Source organism: Podarcis bocagei (assembly GCF_964188305.1).
Source record: "Podarcis bocagei genome assembly, chromosome: 6".
Taxonomy (NCBI): Eukaryota; Metazoa; Chordata; class Lepidosauria; order Squamata; family Lacertidae; genus Podarcis; species Podarcis bocagei.
This window is the reverse complement of record NC_138130.1, coordinates 43721049-43744355: the sequence shown is the minus strand read 5'-3', so window position 1 is coordinate 43744355 and position 23307 is coordinate 43721049. Positions and strand designations below refer to the sequence as shown.

At 39.3% G+C, this 23307-nt stretch overlaps 1 protein-coding gene and 1 long non-coding RNA gene across 3 annotated transcripts in view; one reads left to right on the top strand and one right to left on the bottom strand.

The window, feature by feature from the left end:
- Positions 1-1305: 1305 nt before the first annotated feature.
- PDK3 (pyruvate dehydrogenase kinase 3) overlaps positions 1306-23307 on the bottom strand; it is a 48679-nt gene continuing 26677 nt past the window's right edge. The window contains exons 4-12 of the mRNA XM_081197805.1: positions 19171-19355; positions 16696-16785; positions 14817-14894; positions 13890-13966; positions 12133-12234; positions 10995-11105; positions 8294-8407; positions 5201-7286; positions 1306-4209 (exon numbers count right to left, since the gene is read on the bottom strand). Of these exons, the coding sequence (XP_081053931.1) occupies positions 7143-7286; positions 8294-8407; positions 10995-11105; positions 12133-12234; positions 13890-13966; positions 14817-14894; positions 16696-16785; positions 19171-19355 (901 nt within the window). The 3' untranslated portion in view covers positions 1306-4209; positions 5201-7142. The remainder of the gene's footprint in view (positions 4210-5200; positions 7287-8293; positions 8408-10994; positions 11106-12132; positions 12235-13889; positions 13967-14816; positions 14895-16695; positions 16786-19170; positions 19356-23307) is intronic.
- LOC308589034 lies at positions 8415-19164 on the top strand. 2 transcript variants are annotated; one of them, XR_014009043.1, is made up of 4 exons: positions 8415-9036; positions 13662-13758; positions 14098-14169; positions 18339-19164. It is a non-coding gene; the product is annotated as an uncharacterized lncRNA (long non-coding RNA). The 2 variants fall into 2 exon arrangements; XR_014009044.1 differs by lacking the exon at positions 18339-19164 and having other exon boundaries at positions 14098-14804.

Below are 23307 nucleotides of genomic sequence, written 5' to 3'. Positions count from 1 at the left end.
CAGAAGGACACAGGCAGGGCACACGAGAACAGAAGGAAATAATCTTTTTATCCGGCAACAAAATGCAACAAGTATGGTATGATAATTATTGGAAACGTAAGCTTTCCACAGCCACAGTGCCAATCCAAAACAGTGAATTCTCCATTATTTTATCCAGTCACAGTTGCTGAGTCATACCTTCTGTACAGAAATATTAGCAAGCACTTTATGCTGTCTGCTGCCTAGAGGTTGACATCCCTTGTGAGGTAGTGATTCAAAGGACGCCAAACTGTCGGCTACTCTTACAGTCAGCCAGATGTCTTGGTTTGGTGTATGGTTCAACCCATGTAATTAGGAGAGCTCTCAGACAATCTCATAATCCTTTTTAAAAAAAAAATCTGAGGCAATTAGCTGAGAAAGTGTTCTTTGAAGAGCGCAGGTATGCCTAGCCAGGTTGCAACTCTCTCATTTAAGGATATTGTTTTCGCTCACCTGTGATCGACTGTATGTTGGCTTCTTGTCTGATCTGCCCGCTTCTTCTTCCTGTTTGTGGAACAAAGGAAATTTCTTTGGGAGTTGTCCAGATGGCAGCTCCTTTGCTGTCCGTTAACAAAATGGCTGACAGGAACTGAGGGAGCAGAACACCTAAATCTGCAGCTTCTTTTTGGCATGTATTGAGATAGGGGGCTTTCAAATGTTTTCACAAAAAAACTACTGTCTTTTAAATATGTGCAAGATTCCAGTGTTTACAGGTCTGAGGGGGGGGGGGAACTTAGCAGTACTCTGTCTTTGCCTTACCACCAGAGCACCTTTCATAACAAAGTTCGTTCACCTTGTAACAAACTTACTTCAGGACTGCTTCCAACAACCAAGGTGTTTAAAATACTTACAAATTTCATCAGTTATAAAGGATGAAGACATTTATAAAATGTAGCTTTTCAAAGGGTGGCAAGGGACTAGACCCCACTTGTGTTTGAATGAAGCCAGAATTTATACACACATGTACCTTTCATAATGTAAAAAGAGTCTGCTCTCATTGTGGTCAATCAAACTATGGGAAAGGTTTCAAGTATTTTGTATTTCAGTATTGGTATTTGACTATATGTCTCATTTTATTTAACCAAAATCCCGAGGATCTAGACAGAAAACTCAGATATATAGGGCAAATTTATACAATATGCATAATTTTATATATAGCCAATTTAGTTGTCAATAAGTGTGAGCCATCTCGATCTTAAAATGTTTACTTGGAAGTCCAGTTTTCAGTTGGTTAGCTTCAAAGCAAATTTGCTTCCTGTTGCAGCCAAAAAAAGCTATACATAAAACTGACAAAGAATCTCATTTTATTTTTTTATTGCACAGTGAAAAACAAGGAAGCAACATTTACAATTAAATGATGCATACTGCAGATCTGGAATTCTAACATTAGCTACAGGAAGCATTTAAGAAATCCATCTGCTTAGAACACCTCAAAAAGTGACTTTTTTAGAATTCCCTTCTTTTATACTGTAACCCAATCAAGTTCAAATGAACTTCCCTTACACAGAGTCAGAGCATTGGTCCGTTTCAGTTCAGTTTTCTGGCAGTAAATTTCTTAAGGAGAGGTCATTCACATCACTTTTTCCTATGACCTTTGTAGCTGGCGATTCCAGTGACTGAACCCAGGAAGTTCAGCATGCAGTGCATACATGTTGAGCCATGCTCCTTTCTCTTCCTGTTCAACCATTGCTACAAACTTTTCAAGCCATTCTACCTGAATAAATATGCAGCAAATTGTTTTTCTTCTCCAAGTCTGGTTCTAATAAAACTAAAATACCATATAAATGGCTTTTGTAAGCAGTCATCCTCAACTGACTTCACTACAAGGTAGTTGCATTAAAACAAACTTATATTTATTTCAGCAGGCCTACTCCAGAGTTAAAGTGGTTTATAAAGCAGATGTAAACTATGGGTTCTATGGGATAACCTACAAATTGTGCACTTGGGAGACCAGTTTCAGCTGGGAAGGCAATGATGGAAGGAACTTTGTGATACTTCTAAATCCTAGGCTCTCAGACTATTGTGGGGAGGGCAATGTCCCCAGAGGGGGAGGGTTCCAAGACAGGTAACCCCTCCTCCCATACTTGCCAAGGTTTGGCACTGCTATTGCTGCTGCCCATAAGGAAGAAACGTGGTAACTCTTGATAAACAGACCATAGATGGACATGAAAATCCTGCAGCATCCTGTTTCTTTGGCAGCTGAAGCTTAGTGTTCCAACCACTGCCAGCTCCATTTGCTATAAAACTTTTCCTATATGGAAAATATTTTCTGTCTCAGACATACTTCCAGATGCTGTGTCTTTGCTCCCAGCACCCAGTGAGCAGCAGATAACTTTCTCCAATTCTGTTTGGATAGAAAATGCTAGAGTTCAAGGAGATGAGCTATACGGCGCACCCACATCCACCATAAAACTTCCCATAAAAACACATGTAAGGAGGGAAGAGAAGAACAGTAAGAGATTATGATTTATGTGCTGCTTTTTGAGGACTGGGTGAGTTGAACACCCCCAGAGGACCCCAGATTTGGATGGGGTGCAGCTTCACTGACACATTGCCTTAGCCTAATATAGGGAAAATGAAATTCAAGAGGAACTGCTTCCAACATGTCTGTATAGTTTTAGAACAGGATTGAAAAGGTCCTGCTATATTCCACTTCTAATGCCAGTAATAAATTAGTAGCCCAATACAGCCTTGCATTTAGAAGCAGGCTGCATACACACAATTTGCTAGATTGTCTTAGCATGTTCACACAAGAGTGGACTAGTGTTGGGTTATAGTGCAGAAGGTATAAAAAAATTAGGGCACGAGTTTGGGGATATTACCCAAAGTAACCTCTACTACCAACTTTCTGTATAATCTGTGACAATGTATCATCAGTCCAGCACCTTTCAGGGCCTTGTATCCAAATGATTTAAAATAAATTAACAGCAAAAGGCAAGCAGTAAAAAAAAGGTATCAAAATTTGAGTATTACTAAAAAATGCTTACTGTATTCTACAAAGAGGCTGGATGGGAGAACCAGTTTTATTGCTTACCTCACTGGTATATTTTGAAGTTTAAGGCAGCCTTATTTATTTGTTAGCAATAAAATGGGCACAATATTTATCTCTCATTTTTTAAAAAGTTATTTTGTAGTTTGTAAGCCATTTGCAACTACAATATCTGTTTCAGTGAGTGTCTTTTACACAGCTGTGGCAAAGCTCAATTTTGACGTGGCTGCTGGATTAATCTAAATCCTTCAATTAACTGTTCAGGAGAAAAACATACTTGTGTGTTTAAATCTCTTCGAGACAATAGCTCCCTTTTATTCCTCCCCAGAAACCGCTCCGTAAGGTTTCTTTACAGTCAATATTATTCCAATATACTTCACAGTGTAGTGAAGTCAGGGAAGAGCAGGTGGTGCCTACTTAAAACTGCTAAAGCCATCAGTATTTCTGTGGCTTTCTAAGGGAATATATATGATATAGAGTTAAGGGATACATTTCCTGCTTTAAAAGCTTTCAGTGTTAGTGATCCTCTCAGTTTATTTCACTCTAAAGTGACTTTCAAATCATAATTAGAAAAAAGAAAAAGTTATCAGCAGACTCCATTCTTCAATCCCTTTGAATTCAATGTGGGTTGATTCATTTGTAATAGTTACTCCCCCCTTATTTCTCCCCAAGCATACTTACTTGTAACATTCATGGAATTTGCCCCTCTCTTCTAATCCATGTGCTAGCTTATTATGCAAACTCTATGTGATTTACAGACCTACTTTATTAGCTGCTGCATCAGCACACAAGAGCATAGAATTAGACACTAATGTTCACTGCTGGGGGCAACACAGAGTGTCTACAACTGAGCAGTGATAGAGAATCAAGTCTCCTTAGCCATCAAGGGCCCCAGGCATCATCTCTGATGCACCATTTTGCAAATAAGTATGTAACATTGGGAGGAAGAAGCTGGTCCCATTATCTGGGATCTAATAGGTCTTTTTGATCCAGTAATCAAGAAACAGATAATGCACCACTGGATTAGTCACAGGTTTGGTAAGAATGGTCTAGTCAGGGCTTTCAAATAGGCTTGTCTCACTTACCAAGGGTAAGACACAGTGGTAATAAGGACGGTACAAGTACTGCTTGAGTTACTGTAACTACATGGCCACATTTTACTGAAATCAAGTATGCAAAGCATTGTGAACACTCAAAATGTGCTTACCGTATTTTTCGCTCTATAACACGCATCTGACCATAACACGCATGTAGTTTTTAGAGGAGGAAAACGAGGAAAAAATATTCTAAATGAAACAGTGGATGTATGATTTTTATAGTTCATGCTGTGGCCACAGACATGTGATCTGACAGTGAGTTTGGGGTAGCCCAATGCAAAAATCCTGAGGATCCATGTGGATCCGTGCTTTGTAACCACGTTTTAAGTGGGGAGGGAAGGAAAAGAACTCAAGGGACAAGGAGCTTTTCCGCGGGGAGGAGGGAGGGAAAGAGCACTGTTGCTTTAAAGGTATACTTAAGGTATTTGCCCTGTGCCTGGGTTTTTTTTTCCATTTAACAGTTTGCAGCCTTTTCCTTCAGCTCCTTGTTTTGAGGCGGAATAGATTTGAGCAAGTGAGGAGGACTTGGAATCCAGGGGATTCGCCATAGAATGGAGCACAAAAAAGCGATAGGGGCACTAGGACCCAGACATTGCTCAAATCTATCCTGCCTGAAAACAAGCTGCTCCATCCCAGCCGATCAGCTGAGACGCGGGGGATTTGCGAAGTTTTCCCCTCTCCCTCATGCCCTCCCCAGCCCTTTTTTTTACTTCCTGGTTTTCACTGCGTGGCTCAGAGCTCGAGGTTGGTTTTATTTTGCTGCTGGTTGCTTAAATTTTATCTTTCCTGCCGTCTCTCTGCAGCCTCATTGCTCTGTTTAGAGAGCGCGCAGACCTTTGCTAGCGTCTCTCCCTCCTCCCGTGTAAGCGGCTGCTGCCGGCTTTGCTGCTATGGCTCTCCTTCCCTCCCTCCTTCCTGGCTCCAGGTCGCTTTAAAGAAAGCAAAGTGAGAGCCTCGTAGAGCGTGTAAGTGGCTCCCGCTTTGCCTGACTGACGGCAGCCATGGCTCTGATCCGTGCATTCGCTCCTTAACACGCACAGGCATTTTCCCTTACTTTCTCGGAGCAAAAAAGTGCGTGTTTTGGAGCGAAATTTACGGTAATTATTATTACTGTTGTTGCTTGGTGTTTTGGATTTTTTTTGCAATAATTGATTCTAATCTAATTGTACTCATTACTGAATTGATTCCCCCCCCCCTGAATATACCTTCTAATGACTACTCCATTCCTATCATGCCCAAGTTAAAAGCTAAGAAATAACAAACATCTTATTGATGGCAAATCCTATCCACCTTATTGTTAGATTAAGGTACCATGATATGACTTCCAAATAAGAGTGGCAGTCTTTACACACTAATAAACTAGGAGAGCTATATGCTGGTCATATTTGTATGCAGTTATTATATTTTGTAATTTTATCAGTTTGACAATCATACTAAAGGTGATTTCCCTTTAATTGAATTTTGAGTCACTGAAAATGTACATAGATCTCATGTATGAGGGTATTTTTCAGAGTTTAAAGATTGAACATATTGCTCAGAAAGACATATAAGTGCAAACACTGCAAACAGTCATAAACATGGTTAAAATTCATGCATATAATAGCCACTGATGCAAAGGTATGCAAACCCAGTAAGTTTAAGAGTAATGCTTTTCAGATGTCTCAGTTGGAATTGGGGTACTCAGATTTAATTGCCAATTAAGCATTCTACTGTGTTTGAATAAAGAATAGTATAGAAGCTTTTACCAGCTACTTGAAAATTTAAAGTCAACATAACTTTCTCTTTGTCTTCCTTACAGACCAAACTGCATTTAATTAGAAATTCTGTTTCATATTCTGTCAAAACAATTCACATACAAATACAATACACAGACACCGAGGAATGTATTTTGGTGTTCTGATACCCTCACTCCTCACTCTAGCTTTGCTCCTGTGAAAAGGTGTTGCCAGAACCCATGCTTCTACTCTCTTTAGAGCCTTAGTATCAGATGCAGTAGTTGGGACAATGACTCGTTCAAGCAGGTCTTCAGGTTTCAGCATAATGCCCTTTCTTGGAAGAATTTTTTTTTTAAAAAAGACAGTTATTTCAGTGTTTCAAATGTTTAGTCTACTAAGGTTTCACGTCATTTTTGAAATCCTTTTACAAATTATTTTAGTTTTACTATTAAATGGGTTTGAAACGACCAATATCTTAAAGCCAACCTCCTTTTAGTATCTAGCTGGACCCCCAATTGTTTACTGGTTGATTCTTGATGTGCTTCCCTACAACAAAGTATATTTGTTGTGCTGAATCTCACATTCCAAATTAATTCTCTCTTCCTGGTCAGTAGGAATTGTTTCAGGTACCCAAAACTGATGAGCATGCTACTGTTCTTTATGGTGTTTAAAAAAGAAAGCACCTCAGGATATCTATTGCAAAGTTTCAGTGCTTTACATGAAAGTTTGGTAAACACTAAAGAAATGAACTTTTAGAATTGTGGAAAGAATCACTTTAAAGTACAATAACTTTTGAAAGAACTAAGCATGTATACTGGTTTTGGTGACAAGACCAGAAGAGCTCCCATAGTTGTTTTCTAAATGTAGTACCATATAAAAATGCAGCAATGTGAGTTTAAGCACACATTCAACTACAGTAGAATATGCGTGTTACATTATATTGCTGTGTAAGACACTACTGTCAAATAGGGAGTCAAAACAATTTTGCCAATTCTTACAAAGGACTAGAAACCGACCTTTAAAAAATAGTACCCTTTTAACTATACAATTGTATAATCTAACTGCAATCACAGTGCAATCCATTGTGTCACTTGTGACTCAACTAACCAAGCATGTTTTGGCAAAGTATTTATAATAATTCACACCAAAAATGCATGATGTCAGTCTTTGAAAATCTCCTCTGTTCTTGCTATTTCAGTCCCATAACAGGTCTTTCTAGGGAAATATTGACTACTGTGGATTAGAGGATTTTGGGATTTGGAACAAAGCAGAGACTCATTTCTGAACGTAAGTGTTGTCATCCAGGTAGAAAACACTGGTGAGTTATCGATTCGCTTTATATTTGGAAGCATCCCTGGGTTCACTGCTAGGGTTGCTCCAGTCATCAGCTTCTGGGGTGGTCTTGTAATGTCGCCAGGCTGACTTATTGAAAACTGGAAGTCTTTCAAATGATTCACTGGAAAGAGCCTAAAGAAAGGGTAAAAAGTAACACGATCAAGTTTCAGGAACAGACTTACAAGGAGGACAAACCTGGAGTTTACATCCAGGATATAATATCCCAATATTTGTTAATTGGCGATGCTGTTTCATTTAGAAACATTTTGCTACCTGCCTTGGAGTTACTATAAAGAAGAGTTTAATTAAACAAAGGATGAATGAACTTTGCTATGAAAAGGATATTGCATATCTAGTTTCAAGGGTCAAGAATTGTGCAGAAATATTTAGGTTTTTGACATCAAAGGCAACATACAGCTTTACCTACTGTTGAATAATGCAAGGCCAATTATGTTAAGCTAAAGCCCTCTTTATGACTTCTAATACACATACTCAAAGAATGAAGCACAGCAGCTGAGTTCCTAGTTAGCCAGGGGCAGACTTTGGTAACATGGCACCCTGAGGGAAGACTAATTTTGCCCCAACACCAAATATTTCTTATTTTCACAATAATTCCTTTTGGACAGTTGTTACTGATTACTGAATATTGCTTTCTGAATTGCGACTTGCAACACACTGTCCCAAGACTCGCCTATCAAAGCACCATCTACAATCAGCTGGTGGCAGAATCACAAACGACTTCCTCACAAGAGCTTGCTGATCACCACTCTCCTCTCCTTCCCTTAACTTTTCATAAAGTTAGTGCACTTGAGAGCAGGTACAAAACAGAAGGCAGGGAGGGGGGCGCTCAACTTTCTGTTCTGTGCATGCTCTCAAGTCCACTATGACATAGTTGATGCAACTCAATTGCCCCCCTGACTGGGACCTAACTTTGAGTAGGTACCCATGTATAGGGTTGGTTTTATTGATGATGAAGATGATGATGATGATTAGTGCCCCCTTGGCTCGGCACCCTTTATGGGAGAACCATCCACACCGTCCTAAATCCGGCACTGTGTTAGCCATGAAGCTTTTAGGGTCAGCAGAAGAAAATACAGCTTTGCCAATAACACTCCCTTTAAAGGAGTCATTGTATTTACCTTCAAATAAATTACAGCATCAGTACCCACACCTTCCATTGAGTAAAGTTTGAGATCTCCTTGAAAGTATCTAGCATAAAGACGAGAGATTGGTAGACCATAACCATAGCCAGCCTAAAGAAAAAATAGATAATGTAAGATTTAAAAATGAAACAATTATACTTACAGAATGTCTTTGCTAAAATGCTTCTCTCTGGTCTCTACTAACTGAGAATGACACCCCACTCTGAATGCTGTCAACAAAATAGCACAAGGAACAAAAGATTTGCCTCCTGTTCTACAGAACAGCATTTAAAGGGCAGCTTTCTTTGTCATTCATTATGTTTCACTGGAAGGTGAAGATTTTTCTTCGATTTCTGAACACATTTCCAGGTTGTTATACTTTTAATGTGTATTGGCTTTAAATATGATTATTTTACTGCATGTTTGATTTCTCATTTTCCTTAGATTCTATTCTACAGAAAGTGAACCAAAAATATAGTAAATAAATATATATTATAATGCCATTTTTTTTTTCCTTTCAAAGTTTAGATTGCTTGAACATCAGTAAGCTTTCAGGTCAAAGAAATTTTTTTTGAATTTGAGAAACAGTGAAAAATCACAATAGTACAAAGCCATTTTGACAACATGCACTAATGAACAGCAAATCTGATTGCAGAGACTTTAGGAGGATGTGGATTTTGTCTTGCTCCCAAGGATGCAGTTACATTAGCGGAACTGACAGTGATCTATAAGCCACCCAGGCAAGTTGATAGTCTTTCATGAATCTCTACAGTGGCAGTTAGTGCTGCAATATCCCAGTCACTGCTCAGTGGTACTGAGATTCTGATGGTAGTTTATTACTTGAGATTGTTATTCACAGCAGTCTCTACACATAGGAGATGCGAAAAAAGCAAGAGTTGGAACCGCATTCTTTGGTCAGTCTACTCTACTAGATCAATTATTGTTGATAGCATGAAGCAATGAAAGAAAGAAGAAAGTTGTAGAGAAAATAAGACTTGCAATTTTGTCAACAGAAAAAGTATTTCTAGATATATAACATCCTAACTGTGCTCCAAGTATGTTTGATAGAACACAATGCCTTTCAAATCAACAAAAAATAGCTACCATATAGTCTACTTGCAAAGGAACTGAAGCAATTATTTTCAAAGGATTCTTTTCTCATAGTATGGTCCACAAGGCAACTGGGACATGACTACCTCATGACCTAAAAGTGTGCAGTATATCACAGAGATTCTCCCTCACACCCTCAGCTCATTCATTAGAGCCATCTTCCAACTCTATGCTTGAAGTCAGAGCTGATGAATAAAACTTTTTTGATATGACCCCAAATCCATGCCATGTAATTGCACACTAAACTGACAGGAATCAATCCTTTAATATGGCTCTGTCTTCATTCCAGTACCTAAGAGTGAAACCCTATCAATTTAGGTTTCCAACATAATACTACAATTGTTTAAATATTGTAATTTTAAAAGTTTCATTTTATTTACCTTTATTACATTGTATTAGTATTCAGCTAAATTTAACTCTGAGTATAAAAACTGAAATTAATGAACATGATTAAGTTAGGTCTACTCTGACTAAAACTTAGCTGAATACCACCCTTCTGTTCTCTAAGGAGTTCAGGTGCCATGTAAGATTCTCTCTCCCTCTGCCCCCACCCATTTTATTCTTGAAACAATTCTGAGAGATTTGCTTCACTACAAAAGAGTGACTGACCCAAAGTCATTGTAAAGCTTCATGGGATTTTGTTATTCTAAAAAAGTTAGGTTAAGGCTAGGACTTTATCGAATATCTAACACAATAAAAGAAAGATATGAACACAACAACAAGTAATTAATAAAAGTCATTCAATCAATAAATATTAAAATACAATACAAAAATACAGCAAAAAGGCATTCCTCATCCATAAGAACTTTACTTTATTAAACCAAATATTGAAACAAAATCCTGAGGAGTCTTTCCAACCTTGTGATATGGTAAAACAAGCAGCTAAATAAATAATCCTGATGCATTCTGGAAAGATTTGACTCTCTTAGCTTTTCTTTTTTACCAAGCCCATCATGTCTGAGAATATTTCTCTTCCAACCAGGCCACAAGAAGTAAACCATAGGACAAGCTTTGATTACAGTTCATGGTTTGTCTGGGCAGTGTCAGGGCAACAAGCTATAACTTATGTCAGTGCAGAACAGTAGCAGAACAACAGGAGTAAAGTGGCTGTGATTTTCCTTCTGGGAGCCTGCACATTTCTTCATTTGTGCTAAGCTGTTCCACCCTGATTATGTTTCATATCAGAATTTAAACTAACAGAGGACAGCAAGTTAAATATCAACTTTTTATTGTTTTAAAATATGCAGAATCTGTAAATAACAAACTGAAGTTTGAGAGAAAGCCATCCCACTATAAATGTATTCAGCTATCATAGGAAACATCTAGTATACAGTGTATAGAATCACATAATGCATCAAAAGAAATCATAAATATTCTGCACTTCATAGATGGAGCTGTTTTTAGTTGACCATCATTATTATTTCATCTAGGATCTACTACAGATATACTGCATCAGTTGACAATCAAACAATAACTTGTGTTGTCTCCTATGTTTTTCAGACAAAGTTTGTGTCAGGAAAAGGCAAAAATAACATAAAGCTATGAGAAATATTTTCTGGGAATCATTAGCCTACAGGATAGAACTTACCAAAGGTACAGCTCTTGATGGCTCCAAACTAGGCCTGGGGGCAGTTGAATACATATAGTTAAATAGGCGATCTATTTTTCTCAGTGGCACACCACCACCTTTATCACTTATCTACAGAAGAAAATCAAAGTTTCATTAGGACAAAATGCCCTCCAATGACACAGTTTATACTATTAATAATAGAGAAGTAGTTACTTAACACTTGCATAAATACCAAAGGTATCTTTGTCTGTCCACAAGCAGCATTCACCATGTAAATTATGGGCTGACATCAGATGTACAGAATAGAGCCCTAGGGCTCAAAGTGAATTCAGGATCAGCTGTTCCAAATCTAAAAGTCAAAATAAAAAAATTCCTTCCAGTAGCACCTTAAAGACCAACTAAGTTAGTTCTTGGTATGAGCTTTCGTGTGCATGCACACTTCTTCAGATACACACATACCAAGAACTAACTTAGTTGGTCTTTAAGGTGCTACTGGAAGGAATTTTTTTATTTTGACTATGGCAGACCAACACGGCTACCTATCTACTACTCAAATCTAAAAGGTTAGCTCCTCCTTGCTTTAAACTACACCAAAATTAAGTTTCCTTAAATTTCCTCTGTAGTCTCCTGACTACAGAGTTGAAAGCACAGAGTAGGAATGAATGATATGGCCCATGCAAGAGGTGCCTGCTCAATTCACAGAGTAGCTAAACACTATAAGGAAATGTGAAAGTTACTCTAAACTTCTAGTCAGAAGGACTGGAGTGGAGAGGATGGATTCCTTTCCAAGAGAGAGAAAAAAAACACACCACCTCTCTGTAGCCTACTTAATAACTATCTGCAACTAGAGTCATAATAATCTTTGAAGTTCTCTCCCTCTTTGTAAACTAGGCCTCTGACAAAGTAGTTGTCAAACACACAGCTCTTATCCCATTACCACATAAAACCAGTGCTTTTTTCCTGGGGCGGGACACAGGAGTATGCATACCCTTAAACATTTTGTAAATCTAAGTTGGGCCTCATTGAGGAGCAGTATTTCAATGTGAGTAGGAAAATGAGAGTACCCCTAAATATATATATTTTTAGGGAAAAAAGCAGTGCATAAAGCTGTTTTTCCCCCAGATGTTACAGCAAAAATTGTTTAGCAAATTTGTACCTTTATTGATAGATCTTCTTTACCCAAAGTGACTAAGGTTTTAACTGGTGGAAAGCCTTCGCTTTTACCCTCATATAACTCTACTGTGGCTCGCATTGAGTTCTGAAAAAGAAAAAGAAGTGTTAACCAGGCACAGGGCCTTCTCAGCAGTGGCACCCTCCCATCAGATGTCAGGGAAATAAAGAATTGCACAACTTTTAGAAAACATCTGAAGGGAAGTTTTTTATGTCTGACATTTTGTTGTTTTTTGTATTTTGCTGGAAGCTGCCCCGAGTGGCTGGGGAAACCCAGCCAGATGGGCAGGGTATAAACAATAAAATTATTGTTAACATTTCTGAAGCTTTTAATAAGCATTAAGCAACAATATTAGAAGATGTACAAACCTATGAGCACCACTTTTAAATTTCTTTATTTAAAAATATGACTAAATTCACATAAAATTTACACATAGGATTAATAAAAAAGTAACATTTAACAAAGAAGTTGAGAAATTGTGTTATAGTAAAGCTTCTTGTGGGCAAAGGATCACCAGCATACAAAGCAAGCTGCCCCAACACTACACTGAATGGCAAAACCTACGCTGCATATCAGTGGACTCACAGAGCCCTGCAATGGCTTCAAAGTGTGTTCTTTTATTGGATATGTTCATTTGAGCTCAGTTGATTAATGTAAAATATACCGTATTTTTCGCCCTATAGGACGCACTTTTTCCCCTCCAAAAATGAAGGGGAAATCTGGGTGCGTCCTATGGGGCGAATGCAGGCTTTCGCTGAAGTTTGGAGAGCGAGAGGGGTCGGTGCGCACCGACCCATCTCGCTCTCCAGGCTTCAGGAAGACATCAGCAGCCTAGGCAGCCCTGCGGGAGTTCCCGCAGGGCTGTCTAGGCTGCGGATAGCAGCCTGCTTCCCGGAGCACCGGGCACGCTGAAAGCAGAGTACCCGGGGCTTCGGGAACACATCCGCAGCCTAGGCACCCCACGCTGCGGATAGCAGCCTGCCACCCGGCGGGCGGGGCGCCCTGAAGCAGAGCGCCCCTCGCGCCGGGCAGACATGGGCCAGCCCCACAAGCTCGGGGGACAGCAGGGAGGCGCCGCGCCACCATCCCGCAGTTCCTCGACCTGGTTCGGTTTCCCCGACCAGCTTTGCGGGGGGGAATACAGGGGAAATTTTTTTCCTTTATTTCCCCCCAAAAAAACTAGGTGCGTCCTATGGGACGGAGCGTCCTATGGGACGAAAAATACGGTAGATAGTAACAATCTGTATTAAGTGGTAGTAACGACAATGTTTGCTAGTATCAGTAACTGTTAAAACAGCCTCATCCCAGGTAACAGTGTACAATAAAGAATATGCTTCCCTATGGTTTCATATGTAGCCATAGTTGTCACCTAAAAATTGACTACTTGGGAGAATAAAACACTTGCCACCAAAGAACTGTGTCAGTTTTCTATCACTAACTTTACCTATTTACACCTTCACTTTCTAAATCTTCACCTTCTATATGAAAGGAGAGGCCCTTTTTTTCAATTACAGATTTTGCCTAACACATGAACACTCTGTGGAAGAGTACAAGGAAGAATGACATGTTATTCTTCTAAATCAAGGCCATTTGTGCACACGAGGACCATAGGTAACATTTCACACAAAAATGGGCAGATGCATCAATATTTAAGACTATGCTTGGTCTCAGTATTTTTTCCAGTGCACTCAAAGAGGAGGCAAGCAAAATTAGCCTCCTTCCCATGAGACAATTCTACTTACCTTGAACAATTCAAAAAGCATGTGAAATAGATGTGAGGGTACATAGACTACTTGAATAGGCTTGCCCGGTGCTTTAGCTAGAAAACAGAAACCATTTATATAACGGAAAATTCAATTTATGATGTCTTTTAATTACCATTTTCTAGTATAAGATATTATACTTTTTTATTTTTCTGATTCTTTCTTTTTTTACCTTTCTGATTCCTAGAAATATGAAACACCAAATATGTCAAGCCAGTGCAGAGTTGGTAGTCAAGACAGAGCACCTTCAAGAATTCTAGTATGAACAAACCGAGAATGCTGCCCTATGCAATAGCCTTCACTAGCACACTTAGCTCAGATTTTCCATGTTTAAAATAACTGTGGTGTCATCATAGTTAGTTAATTACATTTTGTGGTTTAAGAAGATCATGTGTCACCATGACTGTAGACTCAATTACCAGAATATAAAGCTGCAGATAACAAAATCCACAAATGCAAGAGAGCTTTACACTTGTGTTTCCTGAACTGAAGCTTCCATGTGGCATGGTAAACCATATTTTAATGGGGGGGGGGAGCTTGGAAAGCAGTTTGTAATATGGTAGAGGGATTTGTCACCAAAAAGCAAAACATTCATTTGGGCATGTTCAATCCTCTAACTGTCTAAAACCTCTTTGGATCTTAAACTCTGAGATGTATTTTTAAAAATCCACCTGCTGCAGTCTTACTAGCTACTTAAAAAAAAGTGGCCAAAAAAAAGTTGGAAAACAGAATACAGAGTTTCTTTCCAACTTTCCCTTGCTTATGCTATACCCATAACTTTGGCACAGTTCTTAAGTCAAAATGAATGTTGTGATTAAATTTTATAAAATAAAATAAAAGATCCTTAGAACACACAAAGCCCAGATAGTTATAAGAATGCTAAAAAGCAATGAACTTCAGTATTACCGTTGAATTCTTCAATTTCCAACTCGGGTGATACCAGATAATACTGTTCACACAACATCTTAGCTGTTGCAAAGGCATCTATGAGTGAAGAAAACAAAAACTTATAGAATTATGCAGAAATGTCAATATACTGTACCTCAAGAAGCTATAATTTTTTCTTATTTTTTAGATTTCTTATTTTGGTCCTGTGAGGACCAAACTACATATAAGTAATCAGATCCTCTGACGTAAAAACAGGCTTCTAACTTAAATGGAGAAGCAGGAATGAAGAATGGGGAGTTATACATCCTCCCTCTGTGTTATTTCTCAGATCAAAATTCTGCCCCCAAAGCTACTATTGGCTCCATGAGAGGAAAAATACATGCCCCATTCACCTTAACCACACATTTTTTAAAAACACATTCATTCCACTTTATTTACCCAAGGATAAGTGAACAGCAACATGAACTATTCCCTACCAGAAGTGAGGCTCTACTTTTGCTCTGTAGCTTTAAGTCTTTGTTTTAAAACTACAATAAATATTATTTTCATATGTTTTGCCAGTTCTACATAGAAGGCATGCATGTATAAAGCAAAGCATGTAATGTATTTCCTAGATTTAAGGAAGTATTTTCAAATTCAGATCTTTCACCCATTCCCAAAAAGTAATGGTTAACCATGCCATCTATTTATTTTTTTAAAAACCTACTCCAGGAATTGTTAACAATTTTAGAGACTGTGCACAAAAATGTAATTGGCATCTTTCACTATCCGGAAGTGGAATTTAGGGAGATGATTTGAGAAAGAGAGTTATATGATATTAAGCATTTCAAGTACAGCTTCAAAGTTGACAAACCTATTTGAGCAAGCAAATGCATACCCAGCTTGTTTCCAGCGCACAGTGAATGATAATAATAAAACTGCAAATAATTGGGTTTCTTGGCTCCCATAAATATATCGCATTGGAACAAAATATAAATAGAAAATTGAAGTTACTTCAGAAATGTCTTGAAGATATATTTTCGGTAACTTAACTATGCTATACCTCCATCTAGTGACAAGAAATATCAATACACTACAGAACCAGCTCTCTTCAATACCAATGGGTCTGTGCTATTTACAGTGGTGCCTCGCAAGACGAAAAGAATCTGTTCCGCGAGTCTCTTCATCTTGCGGTTTTTTCGTCTTGCTAAGCAAGCCCATTAGCAGCTTAGCGGATTAGCGCTATTAGCGGCTTAGCGGATCAGCTGATTAGCGGCTTAGCGGATCAGCTGTTAAGCGGCTTAGCGGATCAGCTGTTAAGCGGCTTAGCGGCTTAGGATCAGCTGATAAGCGGCTTAGCGGCTTGGGAAAAGGGGGGGGGAGGGAAAAAACCCCGCAGGAACTCGCAAGACATTTTCGTCATCAGCTACATTTTCGTCTTGCGAAGCAAGCCCATAGGAAATTTGTTTTGCGAAGCACCTCCAAAACGGAAAACCCTTTCGTCTAGCGGGTTTTCCGTCTTGCGAGGCATTCGTCTTGCGGGGCACCACTGTATTTGATTTATGTTTTTTAACATAAATAAATAACACGTCTCCTTCTTGAATTTCATGCTCCCTCCCTTTCTGGAACCAATTCTTTCCCTTTGCTTGTTAGTTTTAACCATGATTTAGTGTTACACCTGCATCACCACTGAATGGGACCCCCAAATTAAACAGAATTTTACGTGAGTTTGCATATCTTGCTTTGGGAGAAGCTGATTACCCTTAACCATGGGTGGCATCAGTGCATATATAAAGCTTACAAGGAAAAGGAGAGGCTACTGACTGATAGATGAGGGATTTACCATTAGAAATGGTTCAAGGCATTACACATACACCTTGCAATCAAAGTTCCAAAAACAACTTGTGTTTACTCTTACCATCCACTACATCAGCTACATTACACGTAGGATCAATACTTCCAATATGTTTGGGATGAGCAGGATTAGTGACCCCACCAAAAAGTAGTGCTAAAATGAGAGGAAAGGTAGATATTAATTGAAATAATATTTTGTAAACAGTTAAAGGGTAATGGAATCTAATGGCGAGTAACACTTCTTAAAGCCTTTCAAAAGGCAACAAATACTACTGCTGTGCTGCATTTTGATTGCAAAAGTTTGCTTTTGATGGGTGTGAGATGGATATAAAAAACCCATCACCACCTAACATAGATAGGCAAGATGTGCATATGGCCATGTTTCCTGGTTCCCTTTTCTTTCATACCGATAAGCAGTCATTTATTTAATTATTTAATTTAATTTAATTTAAAATAAATGTGTAACTTACATTTTTAAATTTTATTTTATTACTGCCACACAGTGTAGCAAAACATAACAAATTGAACTGGTTTCTGGGTCAACAGAGATTATCACCTTGTCCCCACTGCATGAACAAAAATGGAAGAAGGGTGTAAAAGCATTCACAAAACTTGGGTCCTTCACTTGGCTCAACTCTAGAAAATACTGACAGTTGCTGCAATCCCAGTCTTGGAAGCGGAGAAAGTTCTAGCAATAATTATTTTGGGAACATCTTGCTTAACATTGCTAGCAGCCAACGACTGCAGTCCTATATCCACTTATCTGAGAATAACCCCCATTGGACTCATGTATAGCCTTGTGCTATAAGCTATGCACAGCCAAAGAGAGACAAAGGGTAAAGGAATTATCTGAACATTATTCAGTAAACTGAATGTGAACTGCAATGTATTTAAGAATACAACAAAATATACAATCTGGAATGGCAACATGTGCTTTAAAGTTTTCTTGTATATTATTACAAGAAAATCACTACTCTCTATGTGATGGTCTGCCTCCATCAGACTCATAATTATTTTAGTATTTGGAAGCTTTGCGCAATTCAGCATTTACGGGAGGATATAAAAAATATTAATCTAGCTCCCAAATGCACAACTCTTACCAGGCCTGCTGCAATAGGACCTGTCACTCTTCACTAGCCCTATGTCTCACTAATTTCTGGCTGCCATTTGCTGCCACATGGCTCTAGGGCCTGTTCCAGCTAGCTGTATGCATTTCAGATCAAGGCTAGTCATAACTTTCTGCGAGTCCTTCCTCTGCATTTAACCTTCTTGCTTTCCATTTGAAAGCAAAGGAACAGGCTCAGCACTAAGTGGGATAGTGCTGGCTGGTGCTGATGGGAGCTGCAGTCCCAAACAGCAGGAGGGTGCCAGGTTGGCAAAAGCAGGGTCAATTGATTGGAAACATTTACAGCTGTTCAAACATCAGCAAACAAAAGCTATTTGCAATCACCGCAGCAATACTGATAAGGGGAATGATTTGCACAGAATAACTTCAGCAGTTGAGGTCAAGTCCATAATGCATTTGAACAGACTGATATTAAGCAAATGCTACTTCTATAGCTGCAAAAAAATTGTTCCTTCTGTGCGTTTGCTAACTAGACTGTGGGTGGGAGTTAGCATAGTCACACTGACAAAACAACGAAGGCTAGATTTCCTTAACTGATAGGCAGTCAGATGCAACTCATGGTTTCTTTGTTTTTTTCACAGCCTGCTGAGAACTGACTTGGCACTCAGCTCTTGGAGACACCCTGCATGGCACTGCTCTCTGACTGATGCACAGGCTGCAATACTATTTCATGCCAAAGCAAGCACAGACATCCATTTAGTGTCCCTTTCTGACTTCACCAGATAACGGATGCAGAAACCTGCTTTGTATCATTTTTTTTTAATCCATAACCTCAGTTATTTTCTGAGGAAACTGTTTTCCAGACTCCCTCACCCCACCCCAGTGTCAAGAAGCTAATAACAAAATATTCAAGAAAAGCCTGCTTGAGACAGGATGTTTCTTTTTCCCTTGCTCCAACACTGTCTTTCTCCTTATGCCAAATAAAACCCCAGTTCTTTCTCTCATCCCCCACTTATATCTGAGCTCCTTCATACCCAGATCCTTTTAAAAACTTAAGCAGCTCGAATGGCAGAAGAGCATGAAATGCTGCACACAACACGGTGAATGACATAAATTGTGTAAACTTCTTAAGTCTATTTGCTAGCCTAATGTTTACCTTACAGTAGACAGAGTGGCGTAGTAGTTAGAGAAAGAGGAACTAACATTGGCCCTCCAGATGTTGTTGGTCTCCCATTAGCTTTAACCAGAATATCCAATGGTTAAGGGTGATGGGAGTTAGCTGCCCTTGAGTTAAGAGACATGAGCTCGGACCTTGGAGATCTAGGTTAAAATCCCCACAGTCACAAAGCTCATTGGTTGAGTTTGCCCCAGTCCCATTCTCTCAACCTAAACTATTTCACAGAACTATTGTGAGGATGAAGGAAGGGGTGGGAGGAAGACCAACTTTTGATTAAATGGTCAGCAGATACTTACTGTGCTGGTTAATCAGCATGCGGAACGAGATGCGGTTGGTGTAGAACCTATCTAGGAAATACTGGATGTTACTGCTGACAAAAGGGTCAAAGCCATATTTTTCTTTGTATTCAATCACTCCTTGGGCCATGGTAGGAACAACATCATTGTGTCTGTTCCTGACTTTAATTAAGACATCTAAAAAGCTGGAGAGAAATCAGAAACAAGATGTGGCAGTTAACTACAAAATCTGCATCTTAGATGACACCATTAAAATTCATTCAGAACACAAAACTTTCAGTACCACCACATTGTACTAAAATATTTGGCTGCAGATGAATATTAGATTGGCTATTTCATATCATCATTTGAACATCTGCCTTCCTCACCTCTGCAACTCATGGCCTCAATCTCCCGTCCACTTTCCTTCCAATCTGCCCTTTTTAAAGATCATCTCTTGCATTCATATTCTTTTGAACTATTCCCTGTTCCAACCTGCATTAGGCCCCTATGCTTTTCTGGGTTTTAAGGCCTTCTCATTCCCCTTTACCTACTTCTTTCTTAAGCCCTTCTGCAGACAGACTTTTCATCTGCCCCGCCCCTCTACAGCATTAGAACAGTTCATCCAATCACTACCCAGAACCTCTACCACAATATACCTTAGTACATCACACTGCAGATAACATGCCAGAAAGTATTCTGTATTCCAATAAAGCCAATCTGTTCATCAAGACCTGTTTAGAGCCACATGTGCATATTTTAAATTGTGCCGCTGCTAAATGTTTTGCTCATGCAAGTCAAAACAAAATAAAATAGCTATTCATGCCTCATAGTTGCACCACCAACATTCTTCACTTTGTGTAAGGAGCTGGAAAAATGGGAGAGAGATGCTTCAAAACATGTAATCTGATTAAACCTCCCAGATCCAGAAGGACTCCAAAAGAGCAGCTGCTGAAGTTTGACTGTTTCCAAATTTGGCAGCATCAATTACAATAAAGTTATGATGGTTATGTTTAAGAGCAAGGGACAAATGAAGCATGAATTTCTCTTAACATCATTATAGTTGGGGGGGCCCTCTTCATTTTCTTGAAACTATTGGAGGCCATCAAGTTTGGGTTTGTTGCAGAAGTAATTCTGCCTGATATTCTATACCAACCACTCTTACACTAGTAGGCTGGGCCCCACAAGTGCATCACACTCTGCAGTGCTGTGCAGTGGGTATGGAACTAGAGTGGTCCTGGTCAGGGTGGATTCAAATCCCTGGTTGGTCATAAATGCTACTTAGCGGCTTGGAATAGTCATACACTCTCGCTCTAATTACATTGCTGATCTCTCACACCTCATAAATCTACCTTTCATTTTTGGAGCTAACCATGGCTAGCAATCTTTCTGCCCCACTAATGCTTGCTAATCACCATTAGCTCAAACCATCTACAGTGGTGCCCCGCAAGACGAATGCCTCGCAAGACGGAAAACTCGCTAGACGAAAGAGTTTTCCGTTTTGGAGGTGCTTCGCAAAACGAATTTCCTATAGGCTTGCTTCGCAAGACAACAATGTCTTGCGAGTTCCTGCTGGTTTCCCCCCCCCTTTCTAAGCCGCTAAGCAGCTTATCAGCTGATCCGATCAGCAGATAAGCCGCTAATAGCGCTAATAGCGGTAATCCGCTAATCCTTCAATGGGCTTGCTTCGCAAGACGAAAAAACCGCTAGACGAAGAGAATCACAGAACGGATTCTTTTCGTCTTGCGAGGCACCACTGTACTTCTAAACACGACAACAAACTGTGGTTTGGCTTTAACCATGACTAGTGAAAATACTAGTGCAGACAATATAGTTAGCTTTGAAAATGGAAGGCGGTATACAAATAACAGGCAAAAATGAGAGGCCTGCAGTAAGGGATACTAGGCAGTGTTAGGATTTTGCACTGGGCTTTTGAAGCTCTACATTTGATTCCTAAATAGATGGTGACTGTCAAATAAATAACACTTATTTGTGCCATAAAAGCAGATGAAAGACTAAATATACTGGATAAACATTAACTACTGTTTATCTACAACCCTAAAGCAATTGTTGAGCTGTAACTAGCTGAACATAAACAGCTGAAAACAAAACACCAGTTGATATCTGAAGCATCAGAAATTCACATTTTCTTCCACTTTTATAATTGACAACACAACTATTTACTTAACATGATAAATGCATAAAAAATAGAATAACAAAAGGAGAGAGTATAATACTAAGCCAAGCTTTTTATAGGTTACATAAAAAAGAACAGAAGGACACTATTTTGCATATTAAATTGATCACAGTAGAACACACATAGCTCATTTAGGGAGGAAATACATAGAACATTAGGCTGTCTATATAAAGATAGCAGGTGATCAATTAGTAAAAACTAGCATGGAACTCTTTCAAGAAGAAGGGATCTGAAAACAGAAACATGCTGTTTCCAAGTACCATAAAAATGTTCAATTTTTTAAAAGTTAATGTGCATACAAGCATATTTAACTGCTATTACTACTTAAGGTTCCATACAAATATACCTATAAACAGCAGCAGGTGCAAGTTTTATTTATTTCTTCCTCCCACCAGCACCTTAAAGGTCAAATACATAGCTTGTGAATCCAGTGCTGATTGCCTTTTCATCTTCATAACCCCCCACTCCCCCCCCCCAGTTGAATCAGGTGGGCTGTCTGCTTTAGTTTCTTTCTTAAGTGCTTTCCATGTTTATAGAGTCAAACTTTCGTTTCCCACTTTTTGCACTTATGAAGTGTAAAATTCACACTGTTCAAACAGCTGTTTTACATTTCAAAATAATACTCAGGTGACAAGGGTTGGATCCATGAGCCAGCCAACCAGCACTGTGCATAGCCCTGCTCCAAGGACATTGGAAAATGTCTTCCGGACTGAAAGAAGTGTCAATTAGCATTGCACAAATCCAACTTGTGTTACAAACTAGAAAACAAGTTTCATCCAAAACTAATCCAGGGCAGAAGAGTAAACATCTAGCCAACATGTGGTACACACACTACCATAGTGGACTCACATCTAAAACTATCTATGGCTGTACACACCCCAACATTCATTTAGTACTGGTACTGTTAGAAGTTGTACGGCACAGATTATAAAACTACTGAAGGTTTGGCTGTTCATCTAATCCATAATTATGGTGAAGGGGGACAAGAGGAATTAATGAGCACATAATGATAAAAAAGTAGGGAGTATTAAATAGGAATCACATTTTACTATACAGTGGTACCTCGGGTTACATACGCTTCAGGTTAGATACGCTTCAGGTTACAGACTCCGCTAACCCAGAAATAGTGCTTCAGGTTAAGAACTTTGCTTCAGGATGAGAACAGAAATCGTGCTCCGGCGGCACGGCAGCAGCAGGAGGCCCCATTAGCTAAAGTGGTGCTTCAGGTTAAGAACAGTTTCAGGTTAAGTACGGACCTCTGGAATGAATTAAGTACTTAACCCAAGGTACCACTGTACTCTCAAATACCCAAGACAGTAATAATAAACACAAGATTCATTGCTTGTGCCACACAATCCAGTCCTTGGCTAAGCAAGCAGCATTAGAATCTCAGCCTTTTTCTTTTCAACAGGAACCACACTTGAAAGTGGGGCAGATTGTGTGCTATGTATTTCTTTCCTCTTCCTGTTACCAAGGAAAAACAGGAAGGTGCAAAAAATCCAAATCTGTACAAATCTGCTTAAATTCATAGGTCTTCTCAGCAAGAATACCTGAAATCTAGCCTCCCAAGTGAAGCAGAATGGTTTCCTTTTGCAGGTCCAACTTGGCAGTGCTACCCTCATTTCCAATAATTACAGTGGTGCCTCGCAAGACAAAAAAAATCCGTTCTGTGATTCTCTTCGTCTAGCGGTTTTTTCGTCTTGCGAAGCAAGCCCATTGAAGGATTAGCAGATTAGCGCTATTAGTGGCTTTTAGCATCTTATCTGCTGATTGGATCAGCTGATAAGCGGCTTAGCGGCTTAGAAAAGGGGGGGGGAAACCAGCAGGAACTCGCAAGACATTGTTGTCTTGCGAAGCAAGCCCATAGGAAATTCGTTTTGCGAAGCACCTCCAAAACGGAAAACTCTTTCGTCTAGCGAGTTTTCCGTCTTGCGGGGCATTCGTCTTGCGGGGCACCACTG